The sequence below is a fragment of the Anopheles coluzzii genome, chromosome 3, assembly GCF_943734685.1.
Source record: "Anopheles coluzzii chromosome 3, AcolN3, whole genome shotgun sequence".
NCBI lineage: Eukaryota > Metazoa > Arthropoda > Insecta > Diptera > Culicidae > Anopheles > Anopheles coluzzii.
In genome coordinates this window covers 55,201,857-55,217,695 of record NC_064671.1, presented here as the reverse complement: position 1 = coordinate 55,217,695, position 15,839 = coordinate 55,201,857, and the positions used below count along the sequence as shown (strand labels likewise).

Here is a 15,839-nt window from a genome sequence, read left to right as displayed (position 1 = left end):
ATGCTGCTGTGAGATGGGCATCATTAAAATGGTGGCTTTATCGATTCTTTCCCGTAGGAGGAGGTGGTGCATTCAGAGGCAGTAATATTCCGGATATGCGTTTGCCTTTTCGATCCCGTTTCGAATGCACGGGATACGATTTATCGGCACGGAGCATCATTTTATAAAACGGGTCTGTGGCAAATGAAACGCATTGCATAAAAATGCATGACAATTTCCATGTTTTTTCTTTCACGAAATTATTTCACACATAATTTTCAATATTGGGAAATCTGTGTTATGCATGCTGTAATGCAACTTTTAAAGGTTAATGACATGTACGCAGTTGTAAGCCCAGCAATAAATTATTATAAAACATATTTAATCTTTTTACAGCCACTTCATCCTGTAGAACGATATTTTGCAAACAGCAAGTGCAGTCTTCTTTTAGTCTATTAATTTTTTTTTCGATTGCAATGTTAAATATAAAATAAAACAGCAAAACTTAGCATCTAACAAAAGCGTTAACTATACCGGTTTGCGACAAAGCATGGGACGTGCGGTTGTATTAACGCCAACAAAGCTCGGCTCAAAGCTCGCTCTCGAAGCTCCGACCGAAGCACACCAGGCAGAGAAATAACCCTCGGCGGTCACGGACAACGAACGGTCGCGCGGCACGTACACTGACGCATCGAGGAGGAGTACTACCTACCACGCTGGCTTCAACGTCTTTCCCGTGTTACCTTCCCACATGCAATGCAAAGAAAAAGAGAACTAAGGCCTGCCGAAAGAGACATCGCACACACAGCCGAGACACACTACCGAGAGCAGGAGGGAAGAACACTACACGGTGTGCTGCTACAACAACGTCGCGCTGTCCACCACCGTGAATTTGGGCGAAGGGAAGCTAGCAACGCAAACTTTAATTTGGGTCATTTGCCATTATGTTGGTTGTGGTGTGCCCGCTTTGTACGCAGCCTTTTCTCGTTTTCCTACAGCGAAGCAGCGTACGTATCGTATCGTCCGTAGACAAGCGTTTGCGCTTGGCGTCGAGCGAGCTACCGTTAAATCCAAGCACTGTTAGTAAAGCATTTCCCCGGTACTATTTGAAAGCATGTGGAGATTTCACCTTTCTAGCGGCTGTTGAGCATAAAATGATGCTTTGCCTGTTTGTACGTTTTAGCGCCACTATATTTGCAACTGAAGCGTGCATATATACTTCCAGCACAGGTCAAAAAATTCGACGCAAATATTCCTTTCCGAGGTTGTGCAGCAACTAAGTAAAGTGTGGTTTGATACTCCTCAACCTTCTTACAAAGTCAAAGTTCATACTGTGCAGCAGCAATTGCAATCCACCATCAGGCTAAAGGCAGTGTGTAGCGCAAGAGCGGTGACCAACCACTACTACTACTACTACCACGGTGATTATCGCGAGGTTTTACTTTTTACCTCGCACGAAAAAACCAACACCAACATTTACATGTGAGCTGTAAAACGACATCGGTTCACTGAGTCGGTAGATTTTCACGTACGCCTGTCGTCGCGCCTCGTTTGGTCGTATCAAAATGGCTCGGGGTTTGTTTTCACATTCCCCTTACTATCCAAAAATGTGTCTTTAGTCGGGTTCATGGATTTGCTTTTCATCTATTTCGCGGTAAAAAAATGAAATAAATCTCTAAGGCTTTTGCGTGGTAGGAGCTAGCAGCAAAAGTAGCTCCCAATGATGGGATACTTTCTCCAAAGATGTTGGCAGGTAATTTTCGTTTCTTGCTTAGGTTTTTTTTCCTATTGTCACAATAGCTCTTTCTAGACTATTCGTATAGTACCACGCTTTAAACAAAAGTAAGATAGGTGCATGATCGTATCATTTAAGAAGCGGATGTTGCTAGTTGAGTGGTTGTTTGTTCGGGAGCTTCAACCCACAGTAATGTCGCATGCCAAACAACGTGCAAGCTCTCTTAAAAGCTGTCGTTAACTCGCACGACCTAACAAAATGCCAGTCGTTGGTTCAAGTCTAGAATGGATCAACCCCCTGTGTGGCACCGAATAAGCCTTAAAAGTCTGTATAGACTGGCATGTACGCGTAGAACGTTACGCAAAGAAGAACAAAGAAAAGAAGAATAATCTCTCTAAACCCAATACCAGCGGTAGTTACAGCAGAGCACAGGGAATGGCAAAGGTAACGTTGAAAAACCTTTTTAAAAGTTTAAATTATTACGAATCGTGTATCACCGTGCGGCCAGACGAGGTGAAATATACAGCGAAATGAACTATTTGATAAGCGAAATATTTCGCAGGCAAAGCTAAAGGGTCGGGGAAGATACAACATCCGCTTTCAAAAATGACTTAAAAAGAGTATCTTCTGAAGCGGAACATTCACAAATGGGAAGAAATTATGAACTGTTGACTGAAAATTTACGAAATACTTGAAATCCAAGTTTTTTAATGGATTTAGTAGCGATTTTGTACACGTTATTTGTTTACATTGCACTTCAGATGGTTGATGTGATGCGTTGTCTGACAGATATTTCACCTGTCAAATAGTTCATTCGCTGTATATTTCACCTTGTCTGGCCTTGCGGTCATAATAATAGGAAATTACGATCAAAGGAACGAAACTAAAGTAAAGAATTAGAAACAAAACTAAATTGACAAACAAAGTAAGCTACACCAAAGTAGTAGGCTGTTTTGGGAGGTTAAGAATGTTAGAACATGCACCTTCTTGTTTAAAAAAACATGAAAACTATCGGGGAAGAACTAAAAGTGTCTTTGGTGTATGTTGATCCATACGAAGGAGATGCAGCAATCGAGCTTAAACGAATTCAGCACAATTTGAAGCAGAGTATAACGCATCAACTGATCACAAATCAAAGCAAATTCTCAACCACACAGCCCCAAAAGCAACTTCCACCACCATCATCACACAACCGCAGTCCCAGGTTTTCCAGATTTTGAGCTGTGGTATTTTTCGTAAAATTCTAATTTTGTAATTAAATTGTCTATTTCTTCTTTAGGTTTCAACATTTCGTAGATACCAACATCGTACCATTGGTAGTAGTCGGAGGGTTTATTGGAATAGTTATACTGTATCGCACATTTTTCCTTCAAAACTACATTTGCGTTTGCCCTCGGCCAACGTGCTATGGATACTCTTCAAGGCTATGGCGTTACATTCTCGATCAGCTAGGGTACGAGGATACTCCACACTATTAACATCCTTACGCTCCTCTAACAGAAATCGTGCAAGGATTCGTCAAGACAAGAACCATCCACTACTTTGACATCGACATTACACTGCCGAAGTAGTGATTTATTGGAATTAATTATGAAAATTCGAGGCGAGCACGAATGTGTCACACGGTGCCAACCACCCACGGCCCAATCGCCCAGTAAAGGTATGCAATGGATGAATGAGGATAATAAATGGTAATTTTCGTAAAATGGTGGTCAGTACTAGTTTCCCTGTATGCATGATGTCAGTGGCACGATACAAAGGGTTGGAGAAAGAAAGGCAGGATAATAATTTGACGTCAAATATATAAGATTCAAAATTCTGTGCTAACCACTTACGATGCCAGTCAATTGATTCTGATATAGGGTAGCATTTCAAAGGTATATGCTTCATTCTTTTTCCAGCTTTTCACGACGCTGGAGGATCCGTTACGCGTAGGGAAAAGTAGAATAAAAATGTTGGCATTTCATTTGTTTGCGATTTTGGTGCTATTTCAGCCTGTAATATCAATCGATGTAACGCAGGAGGAAGGACAGAGTAATTTGTTTGGAATTGGTAAGATTGGTGATGGGAAGAAGTACTGTGATGTTATGTTCTTGTTTTGTTTTTTAACCAATGAGTGATTGCTAATAAAATACTTTACAGCAATAGTACACGAAAAGACACAACCGCACATTCCTACAATGGTAGGTAATGTAATGAAGAAAGTGATGGCTAATGCAAATGGAATATCTATAAAAGAATACTACATTCAATACGATCATGAATTTGCACCATTTGGTGAAGACGAACAGTGTAAGTTACCATTTGGTCTCCTGTTAAGCTCTCTATTTGTGTCTAATCCTTCCGTGTAATTATACCGTGCACAGTCTGTGCAGCCATGTTTGAGGGAGTTTCAGTCCTGCTGGATACGACTTGGATTGATTCGAGATACCTAGCCAGTGCTGCAGAAGAGTTCGGCATTCCCTACTTCCACATTGACCTGTCCGTGCAAACGTATGTGAAACTGCTGGAAAGCTTTCTATTGGCGCGTGGTGGCAACGATGTAGTGTACATCCTGCCAAACTACCAGGATGCAGATGCCACGATTTATCTGCTCATAACAGATTCATATCTTCGGGCCATCGTCTTTGGCGAACTGGACGGTGATACGGTGGACAGAATAAAGGACCTTCGACCGTATCCATCCTTTTACGCCGTGATAGCAGGAACGATGGAAATGAACACCATACTTCAAAAAGCCATTGACGGTGGGCTGGTGCGTAAGCCGGAGAAGTGGAACTTGCTGTTCACCGATCTGCAGACAGACAAGTATACCCTTGGGGATGATTTCCCACAAATGAATCGTTTGGTTCTGGACAGCAACACGTGTTGTATCCTTTTGCAACAGCGCTTTCCCTGCATCTGCCCTGACCCGTTCGATCCGATGGATGCACATTTACAGAATGTGCTGGAGCGAATTGTGCAATGGTTTATCAAAGATCCGATTCCTCTGGTACGCGCATCTAACTGTACGCCGGAGTCACAGCAGCAAGAGCTGTTGGAGCATGCGATCGCAGCGCAGACGAAACTAATGAACGAGATCGCCGCGATGGCAGAATTTTGGATCACACCCGAGAGCGGTATGTTACGTCCCAATCTTAATCTCTCGATAATCAGCCAACCCGCAAATCAAAACACTACCAGTGCAGCAGCACAGCCGCCGCCAGCTACCACAATCGGAAATGTGGCAAAAGGTCAGATAGTGCTGGTTAAGAACGAATCGCTTCAACCTAGCAAACGGTTTTTTCGCGTCGGAACAACCGAATCTATACCGTGGGCATATCGCAAACGTGATCCAAATGGAAATATCCTGCGCAATTCGACCACTGGTGAGCCGATCTGGGAAGGGTACTGTATCGATTTCCTGCATCAGCTGTCGGTTGTTATGAACTTTGACTACGATCTCGTTTCGCCACGGAACGGTACCTTCGGGCTGCGTGATGCGGACGGCAAATGGGATGGCCTTGTCGGCGATTTAGTTGTGGGTGAGATCGATTTTGCTATCGCCTCGCTCAAAATGACGGCCGAACGGGAGGAAGTGGTAGACTTTGTAGCGCCATACTTCGAGCAAACGGGCATCCTGATAGCAATGCGCAAGCCGGTTCGCGAAACGTCGCTGTTCAAGTTTATGACCGTGCTGCGACTGGAGGTTTGGCTGAGTATCTTGCTAGCGATCGTTGCAACCGCTGTCATGCTGTGGCTTTTGGATAAGTTTTCACCATACAGCGCGAAAAACAACAAGGACGCGTATCCCTATGAGTGCAGGTAACAGAGGGCCAATCTTGCTTACGTTCATATGCAAATTCATTTTAAACAAAAAGTGCTGTTTTGCTTTGTCTATTTTTGCAGAAAATTCACACTGAAGGAAAGCTTCTGGTTTGCTTTGACCTCTTTCACCCCACAGGGTGGCGGGGAAGCACCGAAAGCCCTCTCGGGTAGAACGCTTGTGGCTGCATACTGGCTATTTGTGGTTCTAATGCTGGCTACTTTCACAGCGAATCTAGCCGCCTTTCTCACGGTCGAACGCATGCAAACGCCTGTTCAATCGCTGGAGCAGCTATCACGGCAAAGCCGCATCAAGTACACGGTCGTGAAGGATTCCGATACGCACGACTACTTCCGTAACATGAAAAACGCAGAAGACGTGCTGTACCAAATGTGGCGCAATCTTACACTGTCCAGTGGGAACGATCAGGCGCAGTATCGCGTCTGGGACTATCCGATAAAAGAGCAGTACATCAACATCCTGTCCGCGATCGAGTCTGCCAACCCGGTAGCTACAGCAGCTGAAGGGTTCCGCCGTGTCAACGAGCGCCTCGATGCTGACTTTGCATTCATACACGATTCCGCCGAAATAAGGTACGAAATATCGCGCAACTGCAATTTCACAGAGGTCGGCGAGGTTTTTGCCGAGCAGCCGTACGGGATCGCCGTACAGCAGGGCAGCCATTTGCAGGACGAGTTAAGCTATTTCATACTTGAGCTGCAAAAGGAGCGCTACTTCGAGTCGCTCACGGCTAAATTTTGGAACAACAGTGCCCGGTCCCAATGTCCCAACACCGACGACAGTGAGGGTATCACGCTGGAAAGTCTGGGGGGTGTATTCATAGCGACATTGGTGGGATTAGCGCTTGCAATGATCACACTGCTCGGTGAGGTAATTTACTATCGTCGTAAGGAGACCAGCCGAAATTTTATTAAAGTAGCACCATTCGGAAATGCGGACAAACCCATGGCGCGGGATGGTAAGCGCATTGCTCTGAAACAAAAATCGATCGCTGCGGTGAAACATCTGCTCGATTTGGACACGCCAGCTAAGGCGCTTCGCGGTGCGACGACGACAGTGAAAATCAACACGAAAAAAGAGAAGCCAATACCGAAGGAAATTACGATCGGCAATAAGTTTGTATCGGCGGCAGAAAAGCAACAAAAACTTTCCTACATTTCCATAATGCCTAGGAATGCTATACATTAGCTACATGCAACATGGCCTCTATAAATGGATGAATAATTCAATGTTTACTTTAAATATTTTAAACTTTTAGTTACTCATTAGTGAAATGGATGTATGCTTTCTGGTTAGTGCATTAAACACAATTCTACAATACGAAAGTATTAAAAAATGCTTTGTTTTCAAAAGAATTAGAAAAAACACTCTGTTCACGAAGAAATAAACCATATTCATTTTAAAAGGCAGATCATTCCAATGAACTCAATGTTGTTCCAGCTAATCTCAGAAAAGCCCAACAATTGTTATGAAACACTGCGGAGCGGCAACTATTTTTAACACTGGTTCGCCAAACAAATTGTATCTAAGGGTGGGAATGAACGAGCTGCTCATTTATTCTGACAACTGACCAGCTGCACACGCAAATAAATGTGTTTGATGGTAGCGGTTGTCTGGCAATGGTGGTAGTAGTCCAACGCTCAAAGTGTATTGTCGTGACCGAACGAGTATGAAGATGAAATAAACCATACGTTTGATAGACTTGTGGCGTCTGTACGCAAAGATTCACAACGTAATGTGTGGTTGCCTTAGCCAAACCCATGCCGATGCCCCGAGATATCCGCTTCATTAAGGCAAATGGTTTGAAAGCTTCACTTAGTGATAGATAAATGGTGTTGATCCCTGACGTGGCCTGTTTCGGCTACCCGGTTTTGGGATAGAGCAACCGGAACACCGGAACATCGTGGGTGTTGGAATGACTCCATTTTCCAGAAACTACTACTACTACTACTAATACTACCACGGCCAGTCGATATTCTTGAGCCCTACACCAAAAACCCTACACGCAGGAAACATGAGGGCTCTTTGTTTGATTGATTTTTTAATGTTTCAAACATTCGCCTCGCCAACGACGTTAGTTCTCTACCAGGCAAAGTGTTTCTTTGGTTTAGCAGCAAACGGTAAACAGTTGCTCGCTAGCCCTGGAAAAATAACTATACATCACTATACATACATCGCGTGTATGGCCTCTGGCAGCCGCCATCATTGACAATGATTGCATAATCATTAATTCAGCTTCATTACATTTTCTGACAGCATGACTCGGTTTGCTGCACCGGGACCATGCGCTGGGTCAGGCGTATAGATTAGAATGTAGCTGTTTGCGCGATATATGTATATCGTTCATCTGCAACCCGAGCGACTGCAAGTGGTAGTGAAACCACATCGATAAAATGCGTTCCAATATTTATCTATACTAGATAAAAACTACTCAACATTTCTAGAAGAAAAAAACACTAGTGTAAAATCAATCAAAATGCTTTCTTTTGTATGTTAATAATAAAAACCAATCTAAAACTGTTAAACGAATTGCAACAATTCATTGCATGGATGTGTCCCTCTGTTTACTCTAGCAGTGGTTGAAAATGAATGAATGTATCAGTATGATGTTTAAATTTACAAAACAAATTATAATGTTGATTGTTTATTATAAGTTATTTGCCTTTTTTGTGTGTTGGTAATCACATTTAATGATTTATTGAAAAGCTATGTTGCTTTAGTCTAATATTCGAACGCAAATGGTGAACTGCCAAATATTTTGATGTTGTACCCTACCCTTGACACTAATTGCAAAATGAAATCAACATACGGCGTTTTCCCCGGTCTGTTTTTCGATTAATTTCAAATTGACCAAACAACACACAACCCGCATAAAATGGGAACCAAGTGTTTAATGGAACCGGAAGATACGCTTCAAACACGCTTAAAAAGTGAATACATATACCGGAAGTAGCGTTAGGTCATAATCCGATCAATCTTTCATAATTCGTTGCGAACGGTGGACCCGACCCGGGCGTTTCATAGTGGCACTATTATTGTATTTCTACATGGCTAAAATGATTCGCACGCTCATTGCATCCGATGGATCATACTAATATGTTGATATCGAGCGCAAAGGTTTATCGTGTTAAAAGTATTAGCTAACACTTGATTTTGCGACCGAGCAATAGCCCAAAAGATGGTTTAAATGAAAATAAAGTGTATTTTTTTGCAACATGTATGCATAAGGTCATTTTGATGGGTTTTCAAAAATTTGGTGGCGTTTTGCCAACATATTAAGCGGTGTTGGTACCAAATTCAGTGCAAATGAAAACACGGATTTCAACGCCTTTTAGCCAAACGTATGAAAACATCCTCAGAGTTTGAGAATTTGGAGCGCCTATCTGATCTAATAGGAATCGGATCGCCTCCTGTATGTATAGGCTTGGACGTGGTTCGACTCTCATCTAAACTGTCCCTTCGTAGCTACTTAGTAGCCTTGTAAGGCAGCCCTGCTTACTGGGTATTAGAAGAAGAATACGATGAAAAAGATTGGAAAAATTATCTCAAAACTGACAAACCCGGCTTTACTACTTGCAATATATCGTTTAAGGTACAAACCAATATTCTATTTAATAGTCTACATAAAGCTTACCGTGTGAACAGTTTTGTTGTTCCGTTTGGATTGACGACCAATCGTTGTTTCGCAGTTGGCGCTTACCTGTGAAAACATCAAATGATATTTGCATTATTATGATCGATACAAAACGATGTGAGATGCAGTTAAATCTTTTTACCCGCAGTTAAGCTATTTATTTTTATTTAAAAAAATATTATCGCTAAAGCTTTCATAATGCTCACATTCACATAAATATCATCCTCATCAGTTGAAATTTATAATGAATTATGATGGTTTAATTTTATATAGAGTGGACACAACGTAATATTCCTTAATAATTATTTAGAACTGAACAGAATGCACAGATGCTAGGAAATTGTAGGTAAACTGTTAAAACGAAATATACATCAAACGTAAATTGCATCGTAATAAAATAGCTGTGATAAACGTGTAGCATTCTTCAAGAGAAAAAATAACACATTTACATTGCAATAAATGGTAAAAAAAACTATAAAAAACCATTGTAAAAATATCACTGCAAATAGTGAGCCAATACGTTGATAGTTTCATCTAATTACGTATAAGGTTTTACGATTCACTATTTTTAGCAACACGTACAACCGAACCTCCATTAAACGAGCAACAACAACAACAGTTTCATCAATTTTAAACAGCAGACAATGCGGTTAATTGAGTTATAAAATTGCTCAAATAGCATCCTTTTCCTTAGTTTATTATTCAAGTAAGAAAACACGGGGCAAAATGGGCATGCGGAGCAAAACGGACATCATCCTTGATTTAACCATTATTGTGCACGTAAGGTAAGCTTAAAAAACTCAAAATGTGTTGTTGTTTAAAAAAGTAAAAAAATAAATAATTGGAGTATTGTATCATCACCACGCATGTTTAATAACTCTTCAATAAACGAAAATTAAGAAAAATAATAATTAAGATTAATTTGCAAATAGGTTCAGTTCAACAATAAACTTTAATTAACGTATAAACATTAAGGGGACGTTTTACTGACATTATTTTTCAAGATTTGGTATTTCTCTATTCAAATTATCGGAAGAATGTAGGAAAATTAATACAAATTTTAATGTTAAAACCAAAACTTTCCAGATGTTCGACCAGCGCATGAATGAGAAGTTACTTTTGACAAATGGTTGTTGATTAGACTATGATGTTGTAATTTTCCGATTAATATACCTAACGGGTTAATTCGTTCCGAACGGTGAACCCGGGCGCGTTGAACAAGCGAGCAAAATGTGATATTAAGAGTTTGCTCAGTATCTCATTGAAAAAATCACTTTACACAAACGTTTGCACAATAAGCGATGCTGTTATACTTCAGATTATTGTATGTGGCAAAATTGTTTTAACTTTAGGTACAAAATGGCCTTATATCAAAACATGAAACTTCAAAACAAAGAGACAATATGGGAATGAACATCTGTGATAAGGTTATGGTGTCAGCTTAAGCAGCGTATTAGAGCGCAAGTACACTAGTTCTAGGAAATTGGATGACATTTTGAGGTGGTGGTTGTAGTCTCATATGCGTTTTTTATTTAGGTTGCTTTTGCGTGTGTTATTCGGATATGTGCATTTAAAGTAAAATATTTCTTCATTTCGTCATGTTAAAAAAGTTGTACAGTTTAAATATCACGGGTTTCAATCGAATAAAAGTTAAATGGGCTAGCCGTTCCAAATACAAGCATGTAAATATTTTGGATTCTTAAAGAATGATTATTTGATGGAATAACGATACTAGGGTAACTGTACCAGTATTCGGCAGTGTACCTGTTTTCGGCAGGGTAACTAAAAAGGTGTAATTACGCAAAAACGCGTTGAGAATAGTCTCCACACATATTTTTTAAAAAGCATATCGGTTGCCGATATACGCATATCGGTTTGCCGAAAATAGGAGCACAGCCGCCAAAAATAGGGCCAAACTGCCGAAAATAGGAACAAAACCCGTGTTTGCATTTTCACGAATATCTCTAAAAAATACATTTAAATCGGCAGATAAAAAATAGCACAACATAATACGATAGTTTATCGTTCAAACTAATGTCACTTTCATGAAAAGTAATACAAATTGTAAGTGTACGAGCAGTTTTTGTGAAACTGCTGCACTAACCTGCCCAATACTGGTACATTTCTTCTTCTTTGGCTCAACAACCGATGTCGGTCAAGGCCTGCCTGTACCCACTTGTGGGCTTGGCTTTCAATGACTAATTGATTCCCCCCCATAGCAGGATAGTCAGTCCTACGTATGGCGGCGCGGTCTATTTGGGGATTGAACCCATGACGGGCATGTTGTTAAGTCGTACGAGTTTACAACTGTACTACGAGACCGGCACATTTACCTTTACCTTACCTACCATTTACCACATTTACATTTAGACTGGTACATTTACCCTACTCTATTTTATAAAATCTTCATGAAATAATTGTGCCGGATTAGTTTCTTGATTTTTATTGCCAACTGGGTTACAAAGTATATTTTTATGGGTGCAATTCAATCCGAAAACATATCACTATCACTATTTCCCAAATTGCATCATTTTTAGCGCTTTTCCTCTCTTTTCTTTATTTTTTTAATTTTACAAATAATCAAAGGTTATAAAACCTGAATGATGTACCATCAAACACTGTGCTTTTCAACCATTAGAAGTCATTTTAAACGTGTACATTTGCCAATAATGGGGTATTTTCCGTTTTAAGTTCGTAGGCTGAAATTTCAGCCTGTCAGCTGTTTTCATAGTATAGCAGTTTTCGAACAGCTATCTAAGTGGGTATAATGTACAGGTGGGCTTATCCCAAGGTGTATGAATTTAGAAGGCTGATTTTTATCGCTTCTGCTTCTGAATTAAGATTTTAAGAGTGTTTTATATATTCGTCAAGCCTCCAGAGAGCATGTTTGAACAAAAATTTTCACCCGTCCAGTCAAAAAGTGATATTCAAATTTGGTAATAAAAAGACCACCTGGACTACGTACACTTTGATTCTGAATTCCATCACCAGATCTCTTTAATGCACCTTGGGACAAATGTAAACACCACCATTTTTGCCATTTTTCGAGCAGGTACTGGAATCTAATTCTAGCTTTGAGGCTAAAATAATCTAGACTGAAAATTGCAGGCTAGTTTTATGTGTGCTTTTGTATGGAGTGTTTACATGATTTCAGACTCCAACTGTCAAACTCCATACAAAAAACTGACTAGGATCGTGAAGGGCCCCAATGTAAGTTTTGCTTTCACCCCATTCGACTATTTTGCTTCCCGTTTCTCTAATTGTGAGGTGAGTGTGTTCCATATTGTCCTAATGTTTTAACGTTTCAACATACTTGCAGCAAATTATTAGTTGTATTATTTTTTCATTTTCTTATGGAGACGCATGGTGTCCTTACAAATAATATATATACCGCACAAATAATATACACAAATAATACAAATAATACAAATAATATATATTTATATATAAATAATATATACCGCGGAATATAATATATACGGATAATAATATATACTGCGGAATAATATATACCGCAGTAACGTGTAACACTTATCAAAATGTGTTATGCTACTCGCTTTTACTATCCACATTTTAAACAATTTAAATTATTATTTCATCATAATACTAACATTATATTCAGAACTACGTTTGTACGTAAAAAAAGAAGCGAGAAATACTGAAGGTTCATTTAATCTGGTTTAATCATTCATAAGGAAAACAGTAAGGAATCATTCAACACACAAGACATCGCAGCTTAATGCAATTAGCTATCAGCTAACTGCCTAAACCGTTCAATGTAAAAACTGGATCGATATCGTATCATGACACAAAAAAGGCATTCGGTACTCCTAACCAGTGCAGACACAAACCTGCACACACACATATATACATTTCATTCCAAATGGCACACTCACCACCATCATCACCCTGTCGACATTCGCAACATCATTATCATTGGCAGCGCAGGGATCATTATAATCATTGCCGCCGACATCGTCAACGTATACGTGTTGGATTTTTTATTTTAACTTTCCTTCTCTCGATCGGAAGCATGTAGTAGTACCGATGGCAGTCATAGTGGTAGTGGCTAATGCCTATCCCGAAACGTTCAACGAAAGAAGCTGCGAAAGGAACAGCATTCCTGGTAATAAACATGAAATATAAGGGTCTCGCAAAACCCATTAAACTCTCCCGGAAACATGATCAGTTTTGCGATTTATGGTGCTGTGTGCGCCATCGAGAATCTGTGTTCTCTGAACGGAGAGTACTGGTGGAACTTCGCCACAGTACCAGGGGCGAAGAATAACTTCGGCAAAGGTGGTAGCTTTTGAGATGGAACATGAAACACAAGTAGTAGATATCGCACAGCAGTTTTTGCATCTGATGCCTAAAAGTGCGTACAAATGATTTTAGGTAATATATTTTAGCAAAATGCAAGCAAATATACTTTCAAAAAATTCTACAGTAGTTGATTAACGTCCCTTTTTTCATTTAATTTTAACCTTTTGTCAGAAAAACTTTACATTAAAAACTATCCCCATGAGTGAATTTGATGGATTTTATCATTGTTCAATCCACTAAAAAAAGGCAATACAATACAAAATATTAGAACCCGGGACATGGTTCGACAAGCCGTATATCCGTGTGTTTCATTGCACCAACGTTGCTGCTTGCTAGTTATTCTAACCCAGTGAATGTATCCCATAATCTCTCTGTTGTACAGCCGTAGTATATGCCGTGTTTGTCCGTAAATACGAAAACAACAAGTCCACCGATTTCGCAGCCGATTGTTCGTTGCACGTGCGGCAGAGTGGCAATGTGCTCAAATGGCGGTGTAAAATATAGAGAAAATGAAGAGAAAAAATTGAACTCCCGCCCTTGTGTGTGCTCGTGTTCTGCGAGGCATACACTCACATATACGGATTGATACACACCAAAATGCATTTATACAAATACACACAAGCAGCAGAACAGTTAGCAAGACAATAACCGCCCTACCACTAAGAGCCGCGAGAGTACGAGGTAACTTGACTGCTGCCTATCCGCGACCATACGGCGGCGGCATGCTTCGGATTGATTTGTTTCTGGAATAATTAATGCAAATTAGTGTTTGGATGAATGCGGCTCCTTGCCCTTTTTGCAAGTGCATTAATTGCAGTTCGGTCTGCAACTCTAAGTTAACTGTCAGTGTATCTTCCTCAAACTCCCCTCCCCCGCCTATCCACGCCAATCAGCGGAGTGAGTTGGTCGGTAAACACTGTTTGCGTGTGGACCATACGGCCAGGCCAGCCAGCAGCGAGAACGCCTGGTGCAATAATGATGTTTGGAAGAGACGTAGCTTCTTCACTGAAACTGCTTTATGTTTGTGTATATAACAGATGCAATTGAACGCCAATCGGATGCATCACAGTACCGTGTGTAAGTACATTATTCGCTGCGATGTCTAAGATCATATTATTCATGTATTGGTCATAAAACTTTGAATGCAGAAGCGACTTACTACGTCAACTTTAACAAAAAAAAAAAGTAAACGTGAATTAAATTCACAAAATAAAGACATAAGGTTAGAGCAAATACTAGCATTTTATGTGTAAAATCTACTAAACTAAAATAACTAACAGGTGAACAAATGTCTTGTATGGATCCATCCGCATTCGGGAGCACGATTGAATATGCCAAGGTAAATTTATCAATCCGTGAATAACATTTTTGAATTGACACAATACAATTCATATCAAATAAGATATAACATTCTTACTTTGACACGATTAAAAAAAAAAACTATTTGAAAAAATTATGATTTTTTTTTTCGAGATTTTGTCCCGGCAAATGCCCACTGTGTATTATCTACGATATTGGGAATATGTAATTATTTTACTATTCATGTCTTTTTTTGTATATTTTTTTCATGAACAATAAGAAAAGCGCGTCATAATTATTTGAATAGACTATAGGTGACAGTGATCAATTTTTAATTTCATTACATGTTAAATGTTGCATTATTCTGTTTAATAAAACTAGCAACTGAGTTTGTCTTTTAAAAACTAACCTTATTTTTGCAAGATTTTGTTTTGTTTTGTATATTTTTATGTACTATGTTTGTAACAAATCAACGGGAATCTTTTCCCGACCGCTCCGTTCCGGTTGAATAAACGATTTAATAACATATATTTTCAATTCAGTAACTAAAAACTGAGAAGAGCCACTTACTGTCGAATCGATTAAGTAAGTTACTGAAAAGCCAGTAAACAGAGCGATATAATTCCTCCTGTCTGTCTAAGCCACGTGAATAAGTGTCAGTTATTTTTAACTACTTTTAGTGAGGATTATAGGTCTACCTATATAAGCACGCGTAGAAGGATCGGTCCATGCGAGATTTGAACCCATTATCTACCCTGCTATTTGCAGTAGCGAGGATTATAGGTCTACCTATATAAGCACGCGTAGAAGAATCGGTCCATGCGAGATTTGAACCCATTATCTCCCCTGCTATTTGCAGTAGCGACCTAGCAGTCATGCCGGCCTATATAGACTTTCGAGACATATTAGTACCACGCCGCCAGATAGCCAGTGCTTGCTACGCGGGAAGGTCCATATGAGGTTTGAACTAATGACTCAATAAGTCGTTTGAGTTGACAACTTTACCACTTGAGTAAATAAATATGAGTATTGAATCAACATTT

General features: G+C 39.8%; 2 protein-coding genes across 12 annotated transcripts in view; one reads left to right on the top strand and one right to left on the bottom strand.

The window, feature by feature from the left end:
• LOC120956978 (uncharacterized) overlaps positions 1-6,949 on the top strand; it is a 52,272-nt gene extending 45,323 nt beyond the window's left edge. The window contains exons 1-5 of one of the 2 annotated variants that reach the window (XM_049609675.1): positions 2,192-2,918; positions 2,994-3,766; positions 3,857-4,006; positions 4,081-5,518; positions 5,603-6,949. In XM_049609675.1, the coding sequence (XP_049465632.1) occupies positions 3,667-3,766; positions 3,857-4,006; positions 4,081-5,518; positions 5,603-6,728 (2,814 nt within the window). In that variant the 5' untranslated portion in view covers positions 2,192-2,918; positions 2,994-3,666 and the 3' untranslated portion in view covers positions 6,729-6,949. Of the gene's footprint in view, positions 1-2,191; positions 2,919-2,993; positions 3,767-3,856; positions 4,007-4,080; positions 5,519-5,602 lie in introns of those variants that run through there. The other variant, XM_049609676.1, reaches the window with a different exon arrangement.
• Positions 1-15,839, bottom strand: part of LOC120956974 (neurogenic protein mastermind) — a 68,704-nt gene that overhangs the window by 8,602 nt on the left and 44,263 nt on the right. For 9 of the 10 annotated variants that reach the window (XM_040378837.2, XM_049609672.1, XM_040378839.2 and 6 more), the window contains one exon: positions 9,175-9,240. The exons of the other annotated variant lie outside the window; for it this stretch is intronic. In XM_040378837.2, the coding sequence (XP_040234771.2) occupies positions 9,175-9,240 (66 nt within the window). The remainder of the gene's footprint in view (positions 1-9,174; positions 9,241-15,839) is intronic. 10 annotated transcript variants of the gene reach the window in all.